General features: G+C 43.0%; 1 protein-coding gene across 2 annotated transcripts in view; it reads right to left on the bottom strand.

Moving 5' to 3' along the window:
• Positions 1 to 552: 552 nt before the first annotated feature.
• Positions 553 to 22,846, bottom strand: part of ME3 (malic enzyme 3) — a 137,867-nt gene continuing 115,573 nt past the window's right edge. For both annotated transcript variants that reach the window (XM_070942925.1, XM_070942926.1), the window contains 7 exons: positions 14,657 to 14,754; positions 12,875 to 12,988; positions 12,037 to 12,142; positions 9,536 to 9,678; positions 8,096 to 8,269; positions 7,061 to 7,159; positions 553 to 4,132 (listed from right to left, as the gene is read on the bottom strand). In XM_070942925.1, coding sequence (XP_070799026.1) covers positions 3,971 to 4,132; positions 7,061 to 7,159; positions 8,096 to 8,269; positions 9,536 to 9,678; positions 12,037 to 12,142; positions 12,875 to 12,988; positions 14,657 to 14,754 — 896 coding nt within the window. In that variant the 3' untranslated portion in view covers positions 553 to 3,970. The remainder of the gene's footprint in view (positions 4,133 to 7,060; positions 7,160 to 8,095; positions 8,270 to 9,535; positions 9,679 to 12,036; positions 12,143 to 12,874; positions 12,989 to 14,656; positions 14,755 to 22,846) is intronic.

The raw sequence follows: 22,846 nt of genomic DNA, 5'->3' as shown, positions 1-22,846 counted from the left end.
CTATTCTATTCTATTCTATTCTATTCTATTCTATTCTATTCTATTCTATTCTATTCTATTCTTTATTCTTCAATGAAAAAAACAATGCATCAGACTTCAAAGGCTGAAACCACTGATACAAAACCCTGCTTTTTTAAAAAAAATCCCATGAAATTGTCCTCCAAGAAAAGTATCCTATTGTTTTTAAAACAAATAAGAATGCAGGCAGACAATTTTGAGCTTCCTGTGGTCTTTTTATCACTTCAGGAATAGAACAAAAATGGAAGACCAGTTGCTGATTACAGTAGCTGCATGTGAAGAAAAACAATTCTTTTAAAACGCCATGCCTAGGATGGTTAAATACAGAATATTAGCTAGATATTATGGACTTTGGGCCTGATTCAGCAAGATCCATTGGAAGGAATGACAATCAATATTTGATGAATGACCAATGAGGTGAAGCATCACCTGAGGAGGACACATAAAGCTTTTAGCTTTGGCAGAAGTACCTGCTGCTTCTTTTCCTTTATAGCAGGTTCACCCAATCTTGGCAACTTTAAGATTTGTGAACTTCAATTCCCAGAATTCCCCAGCAATCTGCTGGGGAATTCTGGGAGTTGAAGTCTGCACATCCTAAAGTTGCCAAAGTTGGAGAAAACTTCTTCACAGGCATATTTCCTCTGATGGGGTCCAGCCAACCAGAGAAGTCATGGTGGCACTTTGGGTTAAGGGTATACAGTACAAGGAGACGCTGGACATCTATCTGTCTGGAGTGCTCTAATCTGGATTCCTGTTTTGGTCAGGGGGTGGATTTAGAGCCCTGAACTTAGAGTGTTCTAACTCTATGATTTTAAATACAACAATCCCTTTTTACAATCTTATAATCCCTTAATTCAGGGTAGAATCTGGGTGACTGGGCATTTACTGGCCGGATGCCCTTCCTGATGCCTATGCAGAGCTCACAGCAGATATTTTCTCTTTGCGCCCAGAGAGAGAAAAATATCTGCCGCTATCTAGGATTGGAACTCTCAACCTTGCAAGTGGGAGGCGAGCATCTTCACCACTAGGCCACCATGCCGCTCATGGTTTTAAATACAATAAATACCATTAAAGCAAAAAATGAAATAAAATAGTCCCTGAGATTACAATTTCTTGGTTGTGTTTGATGGAGAGGCATAAGAATTAACAGATGAATTTTTTTTCCCAAGGCATAGTAGTGATTATCTCACGGTTTAAGCTTGACACAGCTAAGGGGAGCTCTGCAGGATGTTCCCTATGGGTTCCTTGGCTACCAAAATAAAATACAAATGAAATTTGGAGAAAGACTTCGCTTTTCTTTCTCAATGCTCAAGGTTGAAATTGCGATTCATTTTTTATTAGAAAGGTTACATCCATTTCTTTAAGACTGGATCATCCTTAATGGGAAGGTCTGAAGACTAGCTTAAAATCCTCACGCTTAACTCTATCCTAAGATCTAACCGGAACTCTTCAGATACTTGAGTGCTATTTCTACAGAACAGGCCTGGGAAAAAAAGCTATAATTTATAGCAGTGTGTCTCCCAATCTTGACAACTTTAAGACATGTGGACTTCAACTCCCAGAATTCCCCAACCAGCCTTGATGGGGATTGGAAGTCCACACATCTTAAAGTCGCCAAGGTTGGGAAACTCTAGTCTATAGTCACCATCAAAACCCCCTGTAAGCCCCTTTTTAAAATTGTGTTAGCTACAGATAGTCCTCAATTTAGGTTCATTCATTCAGCAACTGTTTGAAGTTTGAACAGCGCTGAATGAATGGTGATTATGATGGATCCTTAGAATTCTGGTTGTTCCAGCATTTTCCACAGTCACATGATCATGATCTGGGCCCTCGGCAACCAGTTTGCACTTACAACCAGTTGCAGAGCGCACAATCATACGATTGACATTTGGAACCTTCCCCGCTGGCTTCCCCAGAAAGTCAATGGGGAAGCCAACAGGAAGGGTTGCAAGTTGCTGGGTTAAATTTCCCTGGCCCAGGCATCCTTCCAACATCTCCTTTTACTCAGCAGAAGCCTCTTAGCTGCTTGCTGGCCCAGGATTTACAATTCCCTCCCAGCTTCCCTACTCACTTTGGTTGCGGGAAACTGGCAGGAAATTGTCTCATCTAACAACTGTGAGATTTGGTTAACAAAGGCAACCAGGACTCCAGGGATTGCTGTTGCTAAACTATGAGGTCCTGTTTTAGTGAGATAAATGACAGCCCCAATTGCCGTTGTAAATTGAGGACTACCTCAGTGGTGAAATGCTCCAAAGTCTGCTACCGGTTCGCTTTGCTACCGGTTCGGTGCACGTGCGTGGGTGTACCAAATGCATGCTCCACGCGCAGCAGGATTAAGAAGTCTTTTCTAAGGTAAGTAGAACAGCAAGGGGGGGGGAACAGCTGTGCCGCGTGATTTAGATTCGCAGGATTTCCTGCTTTCTAGTGAATATAAATCGCGAGGCACAGCTGATCGTTGGAAATACCAGTTCATCCAAACCGGTAGCATTTTTTTTACTACTGGTTCACTTGAACCGGTAGCTTTTATTACTACCAGTTCGGGCAAATCGATCCAAACAGGTAGCATTTCACCCCTGGGCTACCTGTATTGAACACTGGAGCATGAAATGGTTAACTCTATTTTTATATGTTGCATGAATCCACCCTATGCTATTATAATCTTTCAGCAATTTACACATTTGGGATACTTGAGTAAATCAGGACTTAATTAACCATGGATATATATTATTGTGTCAACATGCACTTGGAGTGCTTCTTGAGTTAGTCTGTGCTGCCAACCAAAACATAGTGAGTTTGGTAGAACTTTCATTGTTGTATGGTAACAAGATATAAGCTGGATAAAGGAATCCCAGTTACCTGGAAATTTTTCAGTAAATTGGGTTAGTGAGAATTCTGCGTAACTGCTAAAATACCACCATCCAGATCTCTAATGAGGATCAGGGTTAGAATCAGGGCCCTGGGCATCAAATACGGATGTCCGCCCGGATGTCATCAAATACGCTCTGCGCATGTGCGAGTGAACCGGTAGCAAAGGTAAGTGAAACCCACCATTGGCCCTGGGGATAGTTGCTAAGACTGGTAGAAGCCATGCAGAACTCTGGGCAAGAAGTCACTTCTGAACTGTATGCCCGATGGCCGTTCCATGGTCATTATGAAACAGTTACATTCTCCTAAACCCATGAATGGTAACCTTGAGAAAGGCCATAGCAATTACACCAGAGGTGAAATTCAAATTGTTTTACTACCAGTTCTGTGGGTGTGGCTTGGTGGACGTGGCATGGTGGGCGTGGCAGAGGAAGAATACTGCAAAATCTCCATTCCCTCCCCACTCCTGGGGGAAGGATATTGCAAAATCTCCATTCACACCGTACTCTGGGGGGCCAGACAGAGGTGGTATTTGCCAGTTCTCCGAACTACTCATAATTTCCGCTACCGGTTCTCCGAACTGCTCAAAATTTCTGCTACCGGTTGTCCAGAACCTGTCAGTACCTGCTGGATTTCACCCCTGAATTACAACATCTTAATAGATATGAAGTCATCTAGCAAAAGTATTTTCTATGAACTCTGCAGAAATTCCTAATCCAGTCTTCTTCAACCTGGAAGGGAACCATGCCGATAGGGAATTTGAGGAGCGGAAGTTCTAATACATTGGGAAAGGACCAGATTAGGGAAGGTCAGTTTGAGTTGCGAAAGGAGATTCAAGAGTACGGAACCTTCTAAATTTCATCTAATCATATCCGTTCACTGGGCGCTGATGGCATAATTGGTCCTTGTTTACTCTGTATGATTTCCGGCTCAGATTTTTTTTGCTTTTTTTTTTTTTTAAAAAAGGAAGCTGCTCATAAAAAATAACTGAAGATCCTACAAGGTTTGAAGATCAAGACACCTTAGCATCCTTAAGGTTCACAGCTGCTTGAAGATTCTTCTTGCCCTCCTTCACAAAAAAGAAACATCAAATATTTTGAGTCTTCATGGCTTCCTGCGGCCACTGATAATTATCGATAATGAAGGAATCATAGTCAGGGCTGTATATGAGGTTTTTCACGAATGCTTCTTTGTCCTCTGGTTCTGGATACCAGGAGGCCAAGTTGTGTTTGTAGGCATAGTCAACCACCTAAGAACAAGAGATAGAAGAAAAAAATAAACATTGGATAAAGCCATTTGTTCCAACCAGATACCATCTAGATCAGGAGTCTCCAACCTTGGCAACTTTAAGACTTGTGGACTTCAACTCCCAGAATTCAGCTGGCTGAGGAATTCTGGGAGTTGAAGTACACAAGTCTTGAAGTTGCTGTTGTGGCTCCGTTACCTGAGCCTGTGTCATCGGCAGGAGAGGACTCCGAGAGTGAAGGAGAGGAGTTGGCAAGGCCTCCCTCTCCAGGACCCTCCTCTCTGGCAATGCCTTCGGTGTCCGCCGAAAGGCAAGAGATAGGCCCGGGGCCAAGCACGTCCACACAGCCACAGGTGGACAGTAATGAGGGAGATGAGTCTTGGCTGGATTCTCGGCAGCGTCGCAGAGATAAGCGCACACCACAGAAGAAGAGGCGTGCCAGAGATTAAGCTGAGTCACTGGACCACACCCCACAGGGTATAAAAGGGGGTGAGGTGGCCATTCAGATTCTGTGACGGACAAAACTAACTACTATCGAGTCACATTGCATCTTTGGAAACAACATTATCGGCCTTGGATTTAATTACGGACTGGACAATTCTTGAACTGTGTGTATGTTTATGAGTAAAGTTCTTGGCAAACAGCTACTGGGTTGCTGCCAAGCCTCTTATCAGAAGAATTTGTTGTCTGCCAGTTTATTTAACCCCCGGCTGTCTGTTTGTGTGCGTGTGTGAGACGGGGACTGAACAGTTGCCAAGGTTGGAGACTCCTGATCTAGATCAGTGGCTCTCAACCTTTTCTTCACCAAGGAACCTCATTAAATACCTTTTGTGGCCAGGGATAACCAAGACTTAAGATTTGAATCATAGCATTTCTTCAAACCTTTGCAAACCTCCTGTGATAATATTGTGGCCTCCAGGGGTTGAGAACCACTGATCTAGATAACTCCCAACCTCCAAAGCCAACGACGCTATGATAGGTGTTGTAGACAACTTGGCCATTTTCTCATTTGCTCTATGGATGCTACTACAGGTAGTCCTCCACTTACGACTGGTCACTTAGTGACGGTTTGAAGTCACGGCAAATCTACCTTGGGGCTATTTACAACCTGCATTTGAAGATCAAACCACGGCCTCCCCTTGTTCATGTGACTGAATTTCGGGTGTTCGGTAACACTATTGCATTTACGTGGTGGCACAGTGGTTAGAATGCAGTACTGCAGGCTACATCTGCCGACTACCTGCAATTTGGCAGTTTGAATCTCACCAGGCTCAAGATTGACTCAGCCTTCCGTCCTTCCGAGGTGGGTAAAATGAGGACCCAGATTGTTTGGGGCAGTGGTGAAATGTAAAGTTTGTTACTACCGGTTCTGTGGGCATGGCTTGGTGGTGGTGGGGTAATATGACTGAGTAGGCATGGCCAACTTTTTTTTTTTTTACTTTTAAAACCATTTTTTCTACAACGTCTTCGGCTGAAGAGGTTGTAAAAAATGCTTTTAAAGCCTCTGATGATCCCAGCTGACTTGCCTGATCGGCAGAGGCTTTTTTTCCTTTGAAAAACATTTTTTCTATAACCTCTTCGGCTGAAGAGGTTGTAGAAAAAATGCTTTTAAAATCCTCTGATGATCCCAGCTGAGCTGCACGATCATCAGAGGCTTTTTTTTTTACTTTTAAAAGCATTTTTTCGGCCAAAGAAGTTGCAGAAAAAATGCTTTTAAAAATAATAAAAAAAAAAGCCTCTGATGATTGCGCGGCTCAGCTGGGCAATGGGGGGGGGCAGGGATTTTTGCTACTGATTCTCTGAACCACCCGCCTCCATCGCTACTGGATCGGGCAATCTGGTCCAAACCGGGAGCATTTCACCTCTGGTTGGGGAGCAATAAGCTGACTCTGTAAACCGCTTAGAGAGGGCTGTAAAGCATTGTGAAGCGGTATATAAGTCTAAATGCTATTGCTATGGCCATTTTCAGCATCCCATAGTCATGAAAACATATTTCCAGTTTTGGGCAAAACCATGCCCATAGGGAACTATAGGTACTCTTCAACGTATGACCACAATTGAGCCTCATATTTACGTTGTTAAGTGAGGAATCTGTTAAGTGAGTTTTGCCCCATTTTTACAACTTTTCTTGCTGCATTTATTAAGTGAATCACACTGCAGTTGTCAAGTTAGTCACACGGTTGTTAAGTGAATCTGGTTTCGCCACTGACTTTGCTTGTCAGGGGGTCGCAAAAGGGGATCTTGCAACTTCGGGATGCTGCAACCGTCATCAATGTGAGTCAATTGTCAAGCATAAGTGTGAAAAAGCGGTCGTAAGTTACTTTTTTCAGTGCTGTTGTAACTTGGAACAGTCATTAAGTGAACTGTTGTAAGTTGAGGACTACCTGTATTGATTCGCTTAACAACTGTGATGTTGCTTAATTCATGTGGCATCCACAATACAACCACAGTGTTTGCTTAACAGCCACCGCGAAAAAAAAAGGTCATAAAATTGTCTATCATATGACCGACTCATTTTATGACTATCATGACTTTCAGCCATAATGGGAAGGCTCCATTTCGGTCATAGGTTCGAGGACTACCTGCAAGGTAGATTTCTTTTGATGCGTATTTAGTGACTTGTAACCGGTTGCTGAAACATTCATTGTTTAAGAACGTAGAGGAAAGAGGAGTTTGTTTTCAAGAGTAAGAACTTCAATCTCTAGAATAGAATAACAGAGTTGGAAGGGACCTTGGAGGTCTTCTAGTCCAGCCCCCTGCTTAGGCAGGAAACCCTACACCACTTCAGACAAATGGTTGTCCAATCTCTTCTTAAAAGCTTCCAGGGTTGGAGCATTCACAACTTCTGGAGGCAAGTTGTTCCACTGATTAATTGTTCTAACTGTCAGAATTGTTCTACCTCTCATACCAAGAACTTCACAATAGTCTTACTTTAACTGCAATTTTGAAGGACACGTCTCGAATCGAGCTCAAAGGTGGATAGAGCCTTCCTTCAGCCAGGTTTTCCTCTGTCACCTCTTGTGCAATTGCCTGGAAGAGAAAAAAGAGAGTGTGTGGCTTCACCACCGGCCTACAATATTTAAAAATCCACCACATAAAATCTCATAACTCCCCCTCCCATGGCAACAACACAATCAAATCAACCACTCGATCGGCTCCGTCTTCTTGGGCCCACTGACAAAACCATGTTTTTAGGGCCCTTCCGAAAAGCACCTTGGCGGGGCCAAACCATACCTTGGGGAGAATGACATTCCGTAGAGAAGGGGCCACCACTGAGAAGGCCTTTTTTTGGTGGTCCCACCAGAGAAACCTCCCCTGGCTCCACTGGAATAGGCAGATAAACTCCAGCAAACAGGTTTTCATGCAGATTATATTTATTTCGGGTATCCTCAAAACATAGACTTACAATCATGGTGAGTCAAGGTGAGGTTCATCCAAATATTTCATAATCTATCCCATTTCCTAGTGTAAAATGACGGTAGTTCTGTCCCCCTGTTCAGAAAGCATGCTTCTCTCTTCTGTGGTAGTTCAAAATGCCCGGGTCTTGGTTCTGCACCCAGGCAGAGAGCCTCAGTGGCCAATCAGACACACAGATGTGGTCACATATCATGGACTACATTTCCTATAATGCAATCTCTCTCTACATCTCCCACAATGCAATCTCTTATTTATTTATTTTTATTTATTTATTTTTGAATTTGTATACCGCCCTTCTCCCTAAGGACTCAGGGCGGTGTAAAGCCACATAAAAACATAAAAACATAGAGTACAAATATTAAAATACCATTAAAAGATATATATAAATTTGGCCTTCTTAAGGAGACAGCTCTTAATTCTTAAGGTAATTAATTCACTATAACTCACTATCTGAAACAGCAAATCCCCAATCGATGGGACCCATAACATCCCCTGCTTTCCCGTCCTTGGAACTAAAATGGTAGTTAAGTGGGAGAGAAGAATGCGAACCTCTGCTGTGGCGAGAAAGATTTCCTCGGTGATGTGACGGACTCCACAAGCGATGATTCCTAGAGCAACTCCGGGGAAAACGTAGGCGTTGTTCCCTTGGCCAGGGAAGAAGGTCTGTCCATCGGAGAGGGTTACCTTTGGAAACGGGCTCCCGCTGGCAAATATGGCACGGCCCTGTCCAAAGAAATCCAAGATAAAGTCCAGCCATAGCCGGCAAGAAGCCAAGGAGCTGCATAATTTTATTTTATTTTAATTTTTAATTTTTATTCATATTGGGGTTTTTTGGACCATGTGACTGATTGTTTGGGGAAGGGAGACAAACCTTTACTTTTAATTAGGTGAAAACCACGGGAGTTTTTAAGAGTCTGTTTTCACCAGGACTGTGCCAACAACAGTGGTGGGTTCCTCCCGGTTCGGCCGAGCCGGTAGTGGTGACAATATGACGTCACCAAACCGGTTCTCTTTGTTCGGGAGCCAGTTTGGTTCCCCCCCCCCGTGTTATTCTTACCTTTTATTTGGCCCCACCCCCAATCTATTGCTGCCTCCCAAGTCCCAGCTGATAGGCTAGAAGGAAAAAAACTGTTTAAACTCTTGCCGTGGGGCTTCAAAGGGCTGCCCTACAGCTGATCAGTGTTAAAAGGCAGTGTGGTGGTAGGCCGGTGCCTCCAAAAACAAATGAGTAGGCCAGTGCCTCCAAAAACAAATGGGTAGACCGGTGCCTCCAAAAACGAAAGAGCAGACCGGTGCCTCCAAAAACGAAAGAGTAGACTGGTGCCTCCAAAAACAAATGAGTAGACCAGTGCCTCCAAAAACAAATGGGTAGACCGGTGCCTCCAAAAATAAATGAGTAGACTGGTGCCTCCAAAAACAAATAAGTAGACCGGAGCCTCCAAAAACAAATGGGTAGACCAGTGCCTCCAAAAACAAATGAGTAGACAAGTACAGCTCTGCAAGCAGTTAAAAGCCTGGTAGACCAGTACCTCTGCTAAATCCTAAAGAATTATCACATGATCATCAAGCCACGCCCACAGAACCGGTAGTAAAAAATTTTAGAACCCACCCCTGGCCAACATGATATATCCAATAAAACAGGGGTGGGCAACTATGACCTTTTTATGACTTGTGGACTTCAACTCCCAGAATTCCTGAGCCAGCCATGTTAGCTCAGGAATTCTGGGAATTGAAGTCCCCAAGTCATAAAAGGGCCACAGTTGCCCACCTCTGCAATAAAACTATTCTTTGAGGAATTTGCCTGCCTCGGAGTTTTGCTTGCAATGGGTGTATTACTTGGAAACCTGACACCAGCCCCGTGAACAATGACCGTGGCATTTGCTTAACACCCGCTGTAAATAAAAGATTGCACAGTCACATGATAATCCACTTCGTGAACGTTTCAACTTATGAACGTAATGGTGGACTCAATTATGAGAGCAGTCTTACGTCTGTCAAACGGTAACAGTCTTCGGCAGTGCATTCTGCTTTGCTCGTTGGGTTGCTGAGGGCAAACACGATGGGCTTCTCATTGAAGGTCCCCATGTCCTTCAAAATCCGGGGAGTGAAAGCACCTGCCACAGCCGCCACCCCTGTAATAATTTTTGTTTTTTTAAAAAAAGAAAGAGAACAAAAGGAAGAAAACAAAAGTTGGACGGGAATGAATTGACTGGCTCAAGATTGACTCAGCCTTCCATCCTTCCGAGGTGGGTAAAATGAGGACCCAGATTTTTGGGGGCGATAGGCTGACTCTGTAAACCGTTTAGAGAGGGCTGTAAAGCACTATGAACAGGCATACAGGTAGCCCTCGACTTACAACGGTTCATTTAGTGACCGTTCAAAGTTACAACATCACTGAAAAAAGTGACTTATGACTATTGTTTAGACTTATTGGCCTTCCAAAAAGCGGTGAAGACCTGGCTTTTCCGGCAGGCCTGGGGCCGTTGATCTCGCTCTTGCGATATGGTATGAATGAGTTTTAATGTTTTTAATTTTTAAATGTTTTTTATTAGGATTTTAAATGTATTGTGAGCCGCCCTGAGTCTTCGGAGAGGGGCGGCATATAAATTGAATTAAATTGAAATTGAAATTATAACTTACACTAGCACCGATGATGTTACCTTGTTTGGGTAATGCAAACCAGAAAACAAGCCTTGATAAAGAGCCTTGATAGTACAAGGGTTTAGTGCACCCTGTTATTAACACAGCTGCCTGCAATTTCTGCTGGTTCGAATCTCTCCAAGGCTCAAGGTTGACTCAGCCTTCCATCCTTTCTAAGGTAGGTGAAATGAGGACCCAGTGTGTGGGGGCAATAAGCTGACTTTGTATAAATATACAAAAGGATGAAGGCTATTGCTTAAAGCATTGTAAGCCGCCCTGAGTCTCCGGAGAAGGGCGGCATATAAATCAAATTAAAAAAAAAAAAAAAAGCAAGCTTAGAGAGCACCAAAGGACTCCTCATTTCAACCCTGAGCTACAAATATTCTCCTTTATTGGTAAACTTACAACCCTTGCAGCATTCCCATGGTCACCTGATCAAAACGCAGACGCTTGGCAACTCACTCACATTTATGACGGTTGCCGTGTCTCTGAGTCATGTGATCCCCTTTGGCAGCCTTCTGACAAGCAAAGTCGATGGGGAAGCCAGATTTACTTAACAGCCGTGTCTCTAATTTACCAACTGCAGTGATTCACTTAATAACTCTGGCAGTAAAAAAGTCGTAAAATGGAGCAAAATTCACAAATGTTTCACTTAACAACCAAAGCTTTGGGCTCAATTATGGTCATATGTTAGGACTACCTGTATAAGTCTAAGTGCTATTGCTATTGCTAACTATTGTCTACGCTTGTTGTCTATGCTTTCTTTTTGGATTCACACAAATGAAGTGAAAGCTAAACAATCAGCCTGGATTTGTGCAATCTACCACCCATAAAAACCACAAGCCAATTAAGCATGTTTTTAGAACATGATGTGAAGCAATGTCTTAAACCACTTAAGTGTTTATTTATTGGCATACCGCCTATATTATTTTTACAAATAACTCAAGGAAAATACGGAACACGCCTTCCTCCTCTTGTTTTCCCCACAAGAAGTTCTAGTCCCACCTTAGGCATGAAAGCCAGCTGGGTGACTTTGGGCCAATCACCAGGAGACTGAGAGTTCTAGTCCCGCCTTAGGCATGAAAGCCAGCTGGGTGACTTTGGGTCAATCACCAGGAGACTGAGAGTTCTAGTCCCGCCTTAGGCATGAAAGCCAGCTGGGTGACTTTGGGCCAATCACCAGGAGACTGAGAGTTCTAGTCCCGCCTTAGGCATGAAAGCCAGCTGGGTGACTTTGGGCCAATCACCAGGAGACTGAGAGTTCTAGTCCCACCTTAGGCATGAAAGCCAGCTGGGTGACTTTGGACCAATCACCAGGAGACTGAGAGTTCTAGTCCCGCCTTAGGCATGAAAGCCAGCTGGGTGACTTTGGACCAATCACCAGGAGACTGAGAGTTCTAGTCCTGCCTTAGGCATGAAAGCCAGCTGGGTGACTTTGGGCCAATCACCAGGAGACTGAGAGTTCTAGTCCTGCCTTAGGCATGAAAGCCAGCTGGGTGGGACCAATCACCAGGAGACTGAGAGCTCTAGTCCCACCTTAGGTATGAAAGTTGGCTGGGTGACTTTGGACCAATCACCAGGAGACTGATAGTTCGGGCCACTCATTCTTTCTTAACCCAAGCCACCTCACAGGGTTGTTGTGGGAAAAACAGAAGGATGAAGGAGTATTAGTTATGCTCGCCAGCTTGAGTTATTTCTGTAGTAATAAAGGTGGGATAAAAAAAAAATCTAACAAATAATAATTAGTCAGTAATTGCAGCTTGAAAGTGAGAATCAGCATTCACCATAGAAGGCCTGAAAACAGGATGGAAGCAACAGAGAAAATTCTACAAGGAAGGAGGAAGGGTTACCAATAATGGCTGTTGGTTTTATTGTCTGCACCACTTCCTCTAGTGTCTTCACAGTGGGATGGTCATGAGCAAACATCTCCTTCTCGTGGTTCAGGTGACTCCTGCCCTGGGAAACAAGAAAAGCACAGGCAAACATGTTTCCAAGTTTTTTTTAAAAAAAGACCGAATCTGAACCCATAATCCTTGTCTTATTCAGAAGCCTTTGGGATCTGGATGCAAATTTTCCAAAGAGTTTGAACGATGGGATTCTAAGAGTGGGTAAATTCTTCACTCAATGCTGAATGGTTTAGATTAACAGATGTTCTCACTTTTCCTTATTTCCAGGTTGAATCTCTCCTTGTTCAGTTTCCATCCATTATTCCTTGTCTGGCCTTCAGGTGCTTTGGGGAATAGCTTGAGCCCCTTCCTCCCTGTGGCAGCCCCTCAAATATTGAAAAACTGCTATCATGTCTCCCCTGGTCCTTCTCTTCACTAGACTAGCCATGCCCAGTTCCTGCAACCGTTCATCGTATGTTTTAGCCTCCAGACCCCTAATCATCTTTGTTGCTTTTCTCTGCACTCTTTTTAGAGTCTTAACATCTTTGTTTATAGAGTGGTGACCAAAACTGGATGCAGTACTCTAGGTGTGGTCTTACTAAGGCTTTCTAGAGTGGTATTAGTACCCCACTTGATCTTGAACTACTACTGGACTACTGGAACTGCCATCATAAGATGTTACAGTCAGGTGACATTGGGTCTTATGATTGCATCCTTAGCAACAGATTTACCAATCCCAATTACAGGTGCTGTACCATCCCTGGAATCCTTGTGGCCCCTGTTTTAAGGGCCTGACAATTACCTTGACAATGAGTCCTTTGGAGTCCACCATCCAGATTTTCTTAACAGCTTCTTCTCTGGGAATTCCTTCTTTCTCTAGTGCCATCACTATGAGGTGAGCAATACCCAAAGCAGCCTGCATAAGACGCAAATAAATAAATAAAAATTAATTAATTAATTAATTCCTTATAACAGAAGGAATGAAAGAGTAGGACCAGTAGGAACATCCAATGAAACTGATTTCAGAACAAAAAAGGAAAGTATTTCTTCATGGAAGTGACTAAGCTGTGGAACTCCTTACTACAAGACATGGTGATGGCTGTTTATTTGGCGAACTCCAAAAAGGAGATTAGGGAAATTCATGGACTACCTCGCAAGGCTGAGAGTTGGTTCCCCCAAACCCTGTAACTCTCAGAGGCAAAAAAAGTCTGTAGAGATTCTCAGTTAATCCAGGTCATGGTTGTCCCAAAGGTGCTTTTTCAGGAGGCAACTGGAGTTTCTGAGTTTTTTTTCTTTTGAAGATGTTTCGTTTCTCATCCAAGAAGCTTCTTCAGCTCTGACAGGATAGTGGGGAATGGAAGGATTTATATTCCTTGCAGACAGCTGGTCATTTGCATCCTTTTAGAGGGTTGTTGAAGCACTTGGAGGTTTATCTGAGTCCTCAGGGTCACCTGAGTGGTGCTCCTGGTTCCACAGCAGTGGTTCTCAACCTTCCTAATGCCGCGACCCTTTAATACAGTTCCTCATGTTGTGGTGACCCTGTGGGTGTGGCTTGGTGTGTGTGTGGGGTAATGTGACTGGGTGGGCGTCGCCAACTTTTTTTTTTTAACTTTTAAAAGCATTTTTTCTACAACCTTAAGAAGTTGCAGAAAAAAATACTTTTAAAAGCCTCTGATGATCAGGCAACTCAGCTGGGATCGCCAGAGGCTTTTAAAGGCATTTCTTTTTCTACAACCTCTTCTGCCGAAGAGGTTGCAGAAAAAAATGCTTTTGGAAGCCTCTGATGATCCCAGCTGAGCCACGTGATTGGACCTGCCTGGAGACGGACAGAGGAGCAGAGTCTCGGTTCCTAAAACCATCGAAAATATGTGTTTTCTGATGGTGTTAGGCGACCCCTGTGAAAGACTCGTTCGACCCCCAAAGGGGTCACGACCCACAGGTTGAGAACTGCTGTTCTACAGGAACCATTTGCACTACTCAGGTGACTGAGGACACAGATAAACCTCCAAGTGCTTGAACAACCCTCTAAAAGGATGCAAATGACCAGCTGTCTGCTTCTTCTTCTTAGGGTATTCCCACAGGTGCTGAGTCCACTTTTTGGATCATCGAACATCACTTTGCACGGTCACCTGCGTCTCCAGGACACAGGCCTGCAGCTTGCATATCTTACTTGATGGTATCGTGCCATCTCTGTTTTGGGCGCCCGCAAAGTTGCCCGACATTGACTTCTACTTGGTGGGCAGTCTTGGCCACGGTGGAAGGTGCTGTTCTCTGGACATATCCATACCAGCGGAGTCGGCCTTCTCTCATCTTCTCTATAATTGGTGCCAAACCAAAATGTTGTCGAATGGTGTCATTTGCGATGTGGTCAAGAAGGGAGACGCCCGATATCCAACGGAGCATTCGCATTCCAAAATTACCAGCTGTCTGCAAGGAATATAAATCCTTCCATTCCCCACCATCCAGTCAGAGCTGAAGAAGCTTCTTGGATGAGAAGCGAAATGTCTTCAAAAGAAAAAACAAGGAATCCCAGTTGCCTCCTGAAAAAGCATCTTTGGGTTTCAGAATCAAACCAGAATCTTACCTCTCCAGCTCCTTGGAAGACAAATTTATTATCAGAAAGCTTGTTCTTTGTAATTCTTAAGGCTGCAAAGATTCCGGCTACAGCAACAGAGGCAGTTCCTGCAAAAAGTAAACAAACAAACAAAATAATCGTATCATTGGTATGGATGGACCTGAGGTGCATACTGGTGATACAAAGAACTTGGTGTCTTTTTCCAACAAGCTATGAGCGCCAAAGAATTGAGGCCTTTGAACTCTGGTGGTGGAGAAGACTCCTGCGAGTTCCTTGGACTGCAAGGTGATCAAACCGGTCAGTCCTAGAGGAGATCAACTCTGACTGCTCTTTAGAAGGCCAGATCCTGAAGAGGAAACTCAAATCCTTTGGCCACCTAATGAGAAGGAAGGACTCACTGGAGAAGAGCCTGGGAAAGATTGAGGGCAAAAGAAGAAAGGGATGGCAGAGAATAAGGTGGCTGGATGGAGTCACTGAAGCAGTCGGCGTGAGCTTAAATGGACTCCAGAGGATGGTAAAGGACAGGAAGGCTTGGAGGAACGTTGTCCATGGGGTCATGATGGGTCGGACACAACTTTGCGACTAACAACAACAACATGGTGTTTACTGAAGTCCATGACCAACAAGAACCCCTAAGATTAAGATTTTCCCTGGTGGTTGTTTGCAGTTTACAACTTGGGCAGAGATGCTCCAAGACTCTTACCATCCATTTTTCTCAGTTCTTTGTCAAGGGGCTTCTTCAGAAACTTCTGCAGTGGCTATAGAAGCTGTTCTGGCACCATAACAGTACCAGCATTACCGAAGGGATAAATCCATTAGTCAATGCAGCTGGGACCTCCATATTCCCATGTTGATGACTGAATAGACATGATTACCTATCTCCTTTTGTTATTACCTGCCTCCTTTTCTACTTATCACTATAACTTTGTCACTTGTATCTTTATGATTTATATTGTTTTATTTAGTTTCCTAGCATGATTTTTGTTGATTGCTTATTTAGTATCCTATGACTGAGGTAAATATAGCAAATAAAGAATAATGTAGATAAAAGAAATAATGTGAATAAAATAGGAATCATACGGGCTCTGATATATGGGCTCTGGGGGACCCTCTCTATTCACATTATTATAAGGGGAAGACGTGCTTGGATACATGAACTCTGAGAGACCCTCTCTATTCACATTATTATAAGAGAGGAAAGTGCTTGTTGGAAATTACATTAACAAACAGTTAAACCCCTTTAAGTGGTAATATATCTTCTGAGACCTAGATGTCACGGAAAGAACTGACATATGGAAAAACATCTGAGTGACCTCACTGTGAATGACACAAAGACCTATATGTTACAAAGAGTTACTTAATCCAATAAATTTACCCAAGGACAGTAGTAACTCTCCCATTAACAACTCCGAGTACTTAAGAAAAGTTGTGCGGCTAAGATAATTTTGTAAATTAAGATTAATGCTTTAAGTAATTAGATGAACTTATTATCCAGTGTATGTAACCATATAAGGAAAATCGGATGTATGATCTCATGATTAACCATATATGGAAAATGTATGATCTCACCGAATCCTTTGTCTTAGAAATGTATAAAAACCATTGTATCAGAGTTCTTTCTTTGTTCAAAGCTTCAGGTATAAATCTGGCTCTGAACCTTGCGCAATAAAGCTGTCTCTGACTGACCTGGAAATGTTTTTTAGTCCTTCCATTCCACAACATGACTATCACTAAGTGTAGTATCTTATGATTTAAGATGAATGTATTTTTATGATGACTATGATCATGATTTATGACTTATAGGTTTTAGGTACAATGAGAGCTTATGCACCAAAGACAAATTCCTTGTGTGTCCAATATCCCAAAGGTCCTTTTTCAAGAGGCAACGTCTTCACAGAAAAAACAAGAAAGTCCAGTTGCCTCTTGAAAAAGCACCTTTGGGATAGGATTCCCTACACAATATTTCTAACACAGTTATGTCAATTTATAAATTCTTCTCACACTATCAAACATAGTACATAGCTGCACTGTGCAATTTATGGACCATTAAGCCAAACGCATCACTCAGTCACAAGAGGCTCTTGTTCAAGATGCTCAGCTGTAATGAGCTTCACCTTTTCTACGACTGCAAAACCGAAGCAACACAATCGCACCTTTGCATTATAGATGAACCTGGGGACTGTGCTTGCCAGGTGTTTAGCTAGGCCGATAATAAGAGGAAATTGTCTACATTTCTGATGAAGCATGAATCAATCTGAATGGTTGAAAAGGAAGGTAGATCTCCTAAATCAATCATGGTAACTCGAGTCAGGAAGTGTGTTAAGTTACATGGTTGCTCTGGAAACAGTGGATAATTTAGGATAACCTTCCATCCTCAGGGTCAAAGCTGGCTTAGTTTTGAGGAGATGGAGCAAACATTTGGATAAATGGTATGGTCCAGAGGTCTCAAACTCGATTTCATTGATGGCCGCATCAAGGGGGCCGGGGTGTGTGTGTGGCAGGGTGGATGCAGGGCAGGGCAGCTTGATGTTACTCATTGAGGCTCCATTTTCGGCCACATCAATACTCCTGGGTTCTGTTTTCGGCTACGACGGCCTCCCGAGCTCCATTTTTGGCCATGACAGTCCTACAGCCCTCTGCCAGTGATAACGGAGCTCAAGAAGGTCGCACGCAGCCTCCCCGAGCTCCCTTTTCACTGGCAGAGGCACCACAGGCTGGTCCTTCCCTTTTTCCAGGGTAGGCCCACGGGCCAGATCTAAGCACCCCGCAGTCCAGATCCTGACTCTGGGCCTTGAGTTTGACACAGTGGTGAAATCCAATTTTTTTTTACTATCTGTGGCTTAATGGGCATGGTGGAGCTTGGTGGGCGTGGCAAGGGAAGGATACTGCAAAATCTCCATTCCCACCCCACTCCAGGGAAAGGATACTGCAAAATCCCCATTCCCCCCCCCAGGGAAAGGATACTGCAAAATCCCCATTCCCTCCCCACTCTGAGGCCAGCCAGAGGTGGTATTTGCCGGTTCTCCGAACTACTCAAAATTTCCACTACCGGTTCTCCAGAACTTGTCAGAACCTGCTGGATTTCACCCCTGGTTTGACACCCCTGGTATGGTCTGTCGCCTGTAACTATGACATTGATGCTCGTGACCCATTTTACAATGTACAATTTCAAAAAAAAAAAAAAAATTGCAGTCCCACAAAACCAGTTTATTGACCTGTTTTGGGAGTTGTCTAAGGCCAACGGTGTTTTCGATTTTTTTGCCCTGCAATCTTGTAAAATAAACCTACTCTGTTCTGCATTCTGATGAAAAGGAAAAGTTTTCCAATTCACATTTTAAACGGCATTTTCCAGCTAGGTGTTAAAAGCTGGGTTTTGTGCCTCCTCAGCTACAGACGAGAAAATATAATGAAGTGTTCCACAGAGGAGAGAGGCCGATGCGTTGCATTATCTTACATCAAAGGCGGAAGGGTGACACAGTATTTAAAGAGAATTGATTGCAGGCTCCAGAATGAGCCCAATTTTGCAATTTATAACCACCCACAAATACACCCACATACCACCCACACACAAACACCGTTTAATGAATATCTGGTGGCCTGTGAAGTGAAGAGGGTCCATAGTTTTTTTCCCCTTGACTACAAGAACAGAGAAATATGTTCAGTGTACTGAAGAAATTTCAGTTACAGAATATAGTTGGAAGGGACCTTGGAGGTCTTCTAGTCTAACCCCCTGCTCAATCAGGAGATCCTGTATCATTTCAGGCAAGTAGCTGTCCAGTCTTTTCTTTACAAACTCCAGTGATGAAGCACCCACAATGTCTGAAGGCAAGCTCTTCCACTGTTAATTGTTCTCATTGCTAGGAAGTTTCTCCTTAATTCCAGGTTGCTTTTCTGCTTGATTAGTTTCCATTGTTTCTTGTCTTGCCTTCTGGTGCTTTGGAAAATAAATAGACCCCCTCTTTTTTGTGATAGTCTCTCAAATATTGAAACACTGCTACCATGTCATCCCTAGTTCTTCTTTTCTGTAGACCAGGGATCGGCAACCTTAAACCCTCAAAGAGCCACAAAGGTCCTAACCGGAAGCCCCCCATTCAATTCTGGAGCTGACCGGAAGTCTGGTTCCCCCACCATAGAGTCTCCTCCTAGCCCTGTGTCCTTTTTCCTCTACTTGTCCTAACCAAAAGCCCTATCAATTGTGGAGCCAACCAGAAAACCTGCCCCTTGCCATCCCATCCCTCCTGGGATGCCATGCTTTCCCCCCCTGAACCGGAAGCGCCTCTCCAAATTGTTGTGCCGACCAGCGACAGGGAGCCACAGCAGAGGGATGAAAGAGCCACATGTGGCTCCAGAGCCGTGGGTTGCTGATCCCTGCTCTAGACTAAAGGTAAATGTAAAGCTTTCTCTTGCACATATATGCTAGTCATTCCCAACTGTAGGGGGCGGTGCTCATCTCCGTTTCAAAGCCAAAGAGCCAGCGCTGTCCGAAGACGTCTCAGTGGTCATGTGGCTGGCATGACTCAACGCCGAAGGCACACGGAATGCTGTTACCTTCCCATCAAAGGTGGTCCCTATTTTTCTACTTGCATTTTTTACGTGCTTTCGAATTGCTAGGTTGGCAGAAGCTGGGACAAGTAACGAGAGCTCACCCCGCACGAGGGATTCCCTAGACTAAACATACCCAATTCCTGCAACTGTTCTTCATATGTTTTAGTCTCCAGGCCCTTAATCATCTTAGTTCCTTTCCTCTCAACTTTTTCCAAAGTCTCAACATTTTGTTTTGTGATGTAGTGACCAAAATTGGGTGCAGTATTCCATGTGTGGTCTTACTAAGGTTTTATAAAGCAGTACTAACCAGAAGTGGGTTTCAGCAGGTTCTGAGCAGTTCTGCAGAACCAGTAGCAGAAATTTTGAGAAGTTCGGAGAACCAGTAAATACCACCTCTGACTGGCCCCTGTTACGGAGGCGACCTCGATGGACTGTAACCTTATCTCTTTTACAATCTACTAGAACAAATGAGCCAAACGAGCATTTGTTTTTATTTACATAAAATAAAACAAGGTCTATTCAAAAAGAATATGAGATGTCATTCTCTTTCTTAAGTGTCCTGTCAGCTCTCGGGTGCAATTGCTCTATGCGATTGGAGTTCGGGCTTTTCTTCCTCAGAAGGAAGAGGCTTTAGTGACTTCAGCTCTGCCTCTGATCCCGAAGAGCCCAAAATGTCTGCTGGCAAGCATCTCCTTTTATACTGTCACAGTGGCAGTTAGGGGAGGGCATAGAAAAGCCCGGGAGATTCAAAGCCAGGAGCTGCTCTCTGATTGGCTTATTTAATTGTCTAAGCCAAAGGCCATTAATAGGCCCCGCCCTCATTTATTCTCTGCCTCCCGAGTCCCAGTTGATCAGGAGGAAATGGGGATTTTGCAGTAACCTTCCCCTGGAGTGGGGAGGGAATGGAGATTTTATATATCCTTCCCCTGCCACGCCCACCAAATCACACCCACAGAACCAGTAGTAAAAAATTTTGAATCCCACCACTGGTACTAACACTTCACATCATCTTGACTTGATGTTCTGTTTAATGCGACCGAGGATTAATTTCTACAGAGATCATTTTAAGACAAAATCATGGAGGAAAAAAACATTCTAGTGACATCAGTCTCCTAGAATCGTTGCATACTCCATCTCCACTTCACTCTATACAAAATTACGATTGGGTAACCTTGTTTTGGGTTAAGGACCACACTTGGTCACTTTCAGAATGTATCAAGGGCGGGTAGCAAAAAATAAAAAATAAAAGTGGCGAAGCTGGAGGAAGAGATAATGAAAAGGATCGTCCACGAAGCGTAACCGAGCATAGTTTTCCTCTCATATTTCAGTTGGATTCCTTCGCTACAGGTAGTCCTCGACTTACGACCAGATTGCTTAGCAACCATTTGAATTTAAGACGGACTCATCTGGGGGCGTGCTTTTGATCCGGATTCAAAGTTATTGCATTCAGGACTGCTTCTAACATCCTGTGGTCATGTGACCACATTTTACAACAGTTTTGCTGAAAACTGGCGGGTACTTCTAGTTTTTGGTGAAACCAGTCCCATAGTGAACTGTTGGCAACTAGACACAAGGACAGTTTTTTCCCACATGCCATCACTCTGCTAAACAACAATACTGTCAAATTATTTACTAAGACTGTATTACTATTATTCTTCTCATCCTTCCTATTACCTATCTCCTTTTACTTATAACCTTGTTTCTTGTATCTTTACGATTATATTGTTTTATTTGTTTCCTAGTACGATTTGATTGCTTATTAGTAACCCATGACTATGACTAAGTGTTGTATCTTATGATTCTTTTTCTTTTTATGTACCCTGAGAACATATGCACCAAAGACAAATTCCTCGTGTGTCCAATCACACTTGCCCAATAAAGAATTCTATTCTAAAAAAAATATTCACATTTAACAAAGTTCAGTGCACTCTTCTGTCCTCTTGAGGGAGCTAGGAATTAATTTTTTATCAGCATCGGAAGAATGAACTCCATGCAGTACATGGCACGCAACTTTTTGAAAGAAACACTTCACGTTTTTTAAACAAAACATTCTTATAAAGAGATGAAGGAAGGAAAGAATGTTAAAAGATGGTATGATTCAACCTTTCTTGGTATGTGGTTTTAAGAAATCTCTATAGTCTAATGACTAAAATCACCAAAATGTTGCAAGAAGGTGTTGCAATAATAAATACCTGATATGATAATTTTTTTCTTAAAGAATGTTTCTCATATGCCCCAGCTCTATTAATTGTTCCCTTGCTTTCTAGTTATGTAATCCCAGATATGGCAGACGTGAAGAACAAAGATTTATTATGAAAATTAGGCTCTGCTAATCTCAAAGGAGAAGCCCACAGATGTTTTTAAGTAAGCAATTGGCTATTTAATGTTCATTTAATACCAAAAGGTCATTCTGCAAAACAAATAGAAATCAATCTTTTCCTGCTCAGGGTAATTTGCCAACTCAAAAAAATAATAAAATTCATACTTTTATGAATGATAACTTATGAATCCATTTATTCAATTGGTGGCTTTAAATTCATTGCCAAATATTTATGTTTGTTTAATTTATTTAATTAAAATGGACGTATCCAATCCATGAGCCCTGGCAAGGAATATGGCCACACAAGACTGCAAACTTTTAACATTATGATGTGATTTATGTACATTAACTATATTGTATATTTTATATGCAACCATATAAGAAAGACAATTTGTCTCCACACCATGCAGCCCAGGCAAGCCAAAAGGTTGGACACCCATGAATTAGACACAGGGATGCCCAGTCTTGGCAACTTTTAAAACTTGTGGACTTCAACTCCCAGAATTCCCCTGTCTGTTTGGCAGTTCCTTGATAGGGAAATTATTTACTTCTTGATTATTGGTCTATATTTAATCTTGGTGTCCATTTCTACTCATTTGAAGGTTGATTGCTGGTAAGGAGGTGTTCTGGTCTTTTTGTTCCTTTTTTGGCTTGTTGATTGTATCTTTTAAATGGTATGTAGATGTTGTGCATGTCTATGTGTCTGTTGATGGCCGATTTGTCAGAGTGCCAAGCTTGGATCAAGCCAAGTCCAAAAATTCTAGAGGGTTCCTGGAAGCCTGGCAACATTAGATTAACAATCAAAAGGCAAACAATAGCTCAATCAAGGAACTGCTGAATAAACTAACAGTAAAGAGCAACCTAACCAACAGCAGTGTTGACAGGGCAAGCCACTACAATATAAAATGAGAGCAAACTAACTCCACTCATTACTAGCACTGATGACATTACCTAGTTTGGTAATGAAACATCTGCAAGAAAACAGACAAGCTAAGGGAGCACCAAGGACCCCTCCTTTTAACTCTAAGCTATAAATATTCTCCCCTATTGAAATCTCTCAGTCTCAGTAAAAATGTCATTAACTCTGTTGTTCTTCCCAGTTTCATGAGAGAACAGAGAAAGAGGGGTGGTGATGAAGGAAAATCTATATCAGTGAAATAAGAAATAACTTTTCTACAGGGAAAATGAAGGGGTGGGCTTCAAAAATTTTAGCAAGGGGTTCTCTGCCTGGTTGCTGGGTGGGCATGGCCATGGTGGGTGTGGCCTAGTCAGCCTCCTGCACCACGGCAGGGGGGGCACATTTTTTCCCACCCCGGGCTCCGGAGGCTTTTCTT

Source organism: Pituophis catenifer, unplaced genomic scaffold (assembly GCF_029215685.1).
Source record: "Pituophis catenifer annectens isolate HBS135680 unplaced genomic scaffold, rPitCat1.0.hap2 SCAF_4, whole genome shotgun sequence".
Classification (NCBI taxonomy): domain Eukaryota; kingdom Metazoa; phylum Chordata; class Lepidosauria; order Squamata; family Colubridae; genus Pituophis; species Pituophis catenifer.
This window is presented reverse-complemented; position numbering and strand designations above follow the sequence as displayed.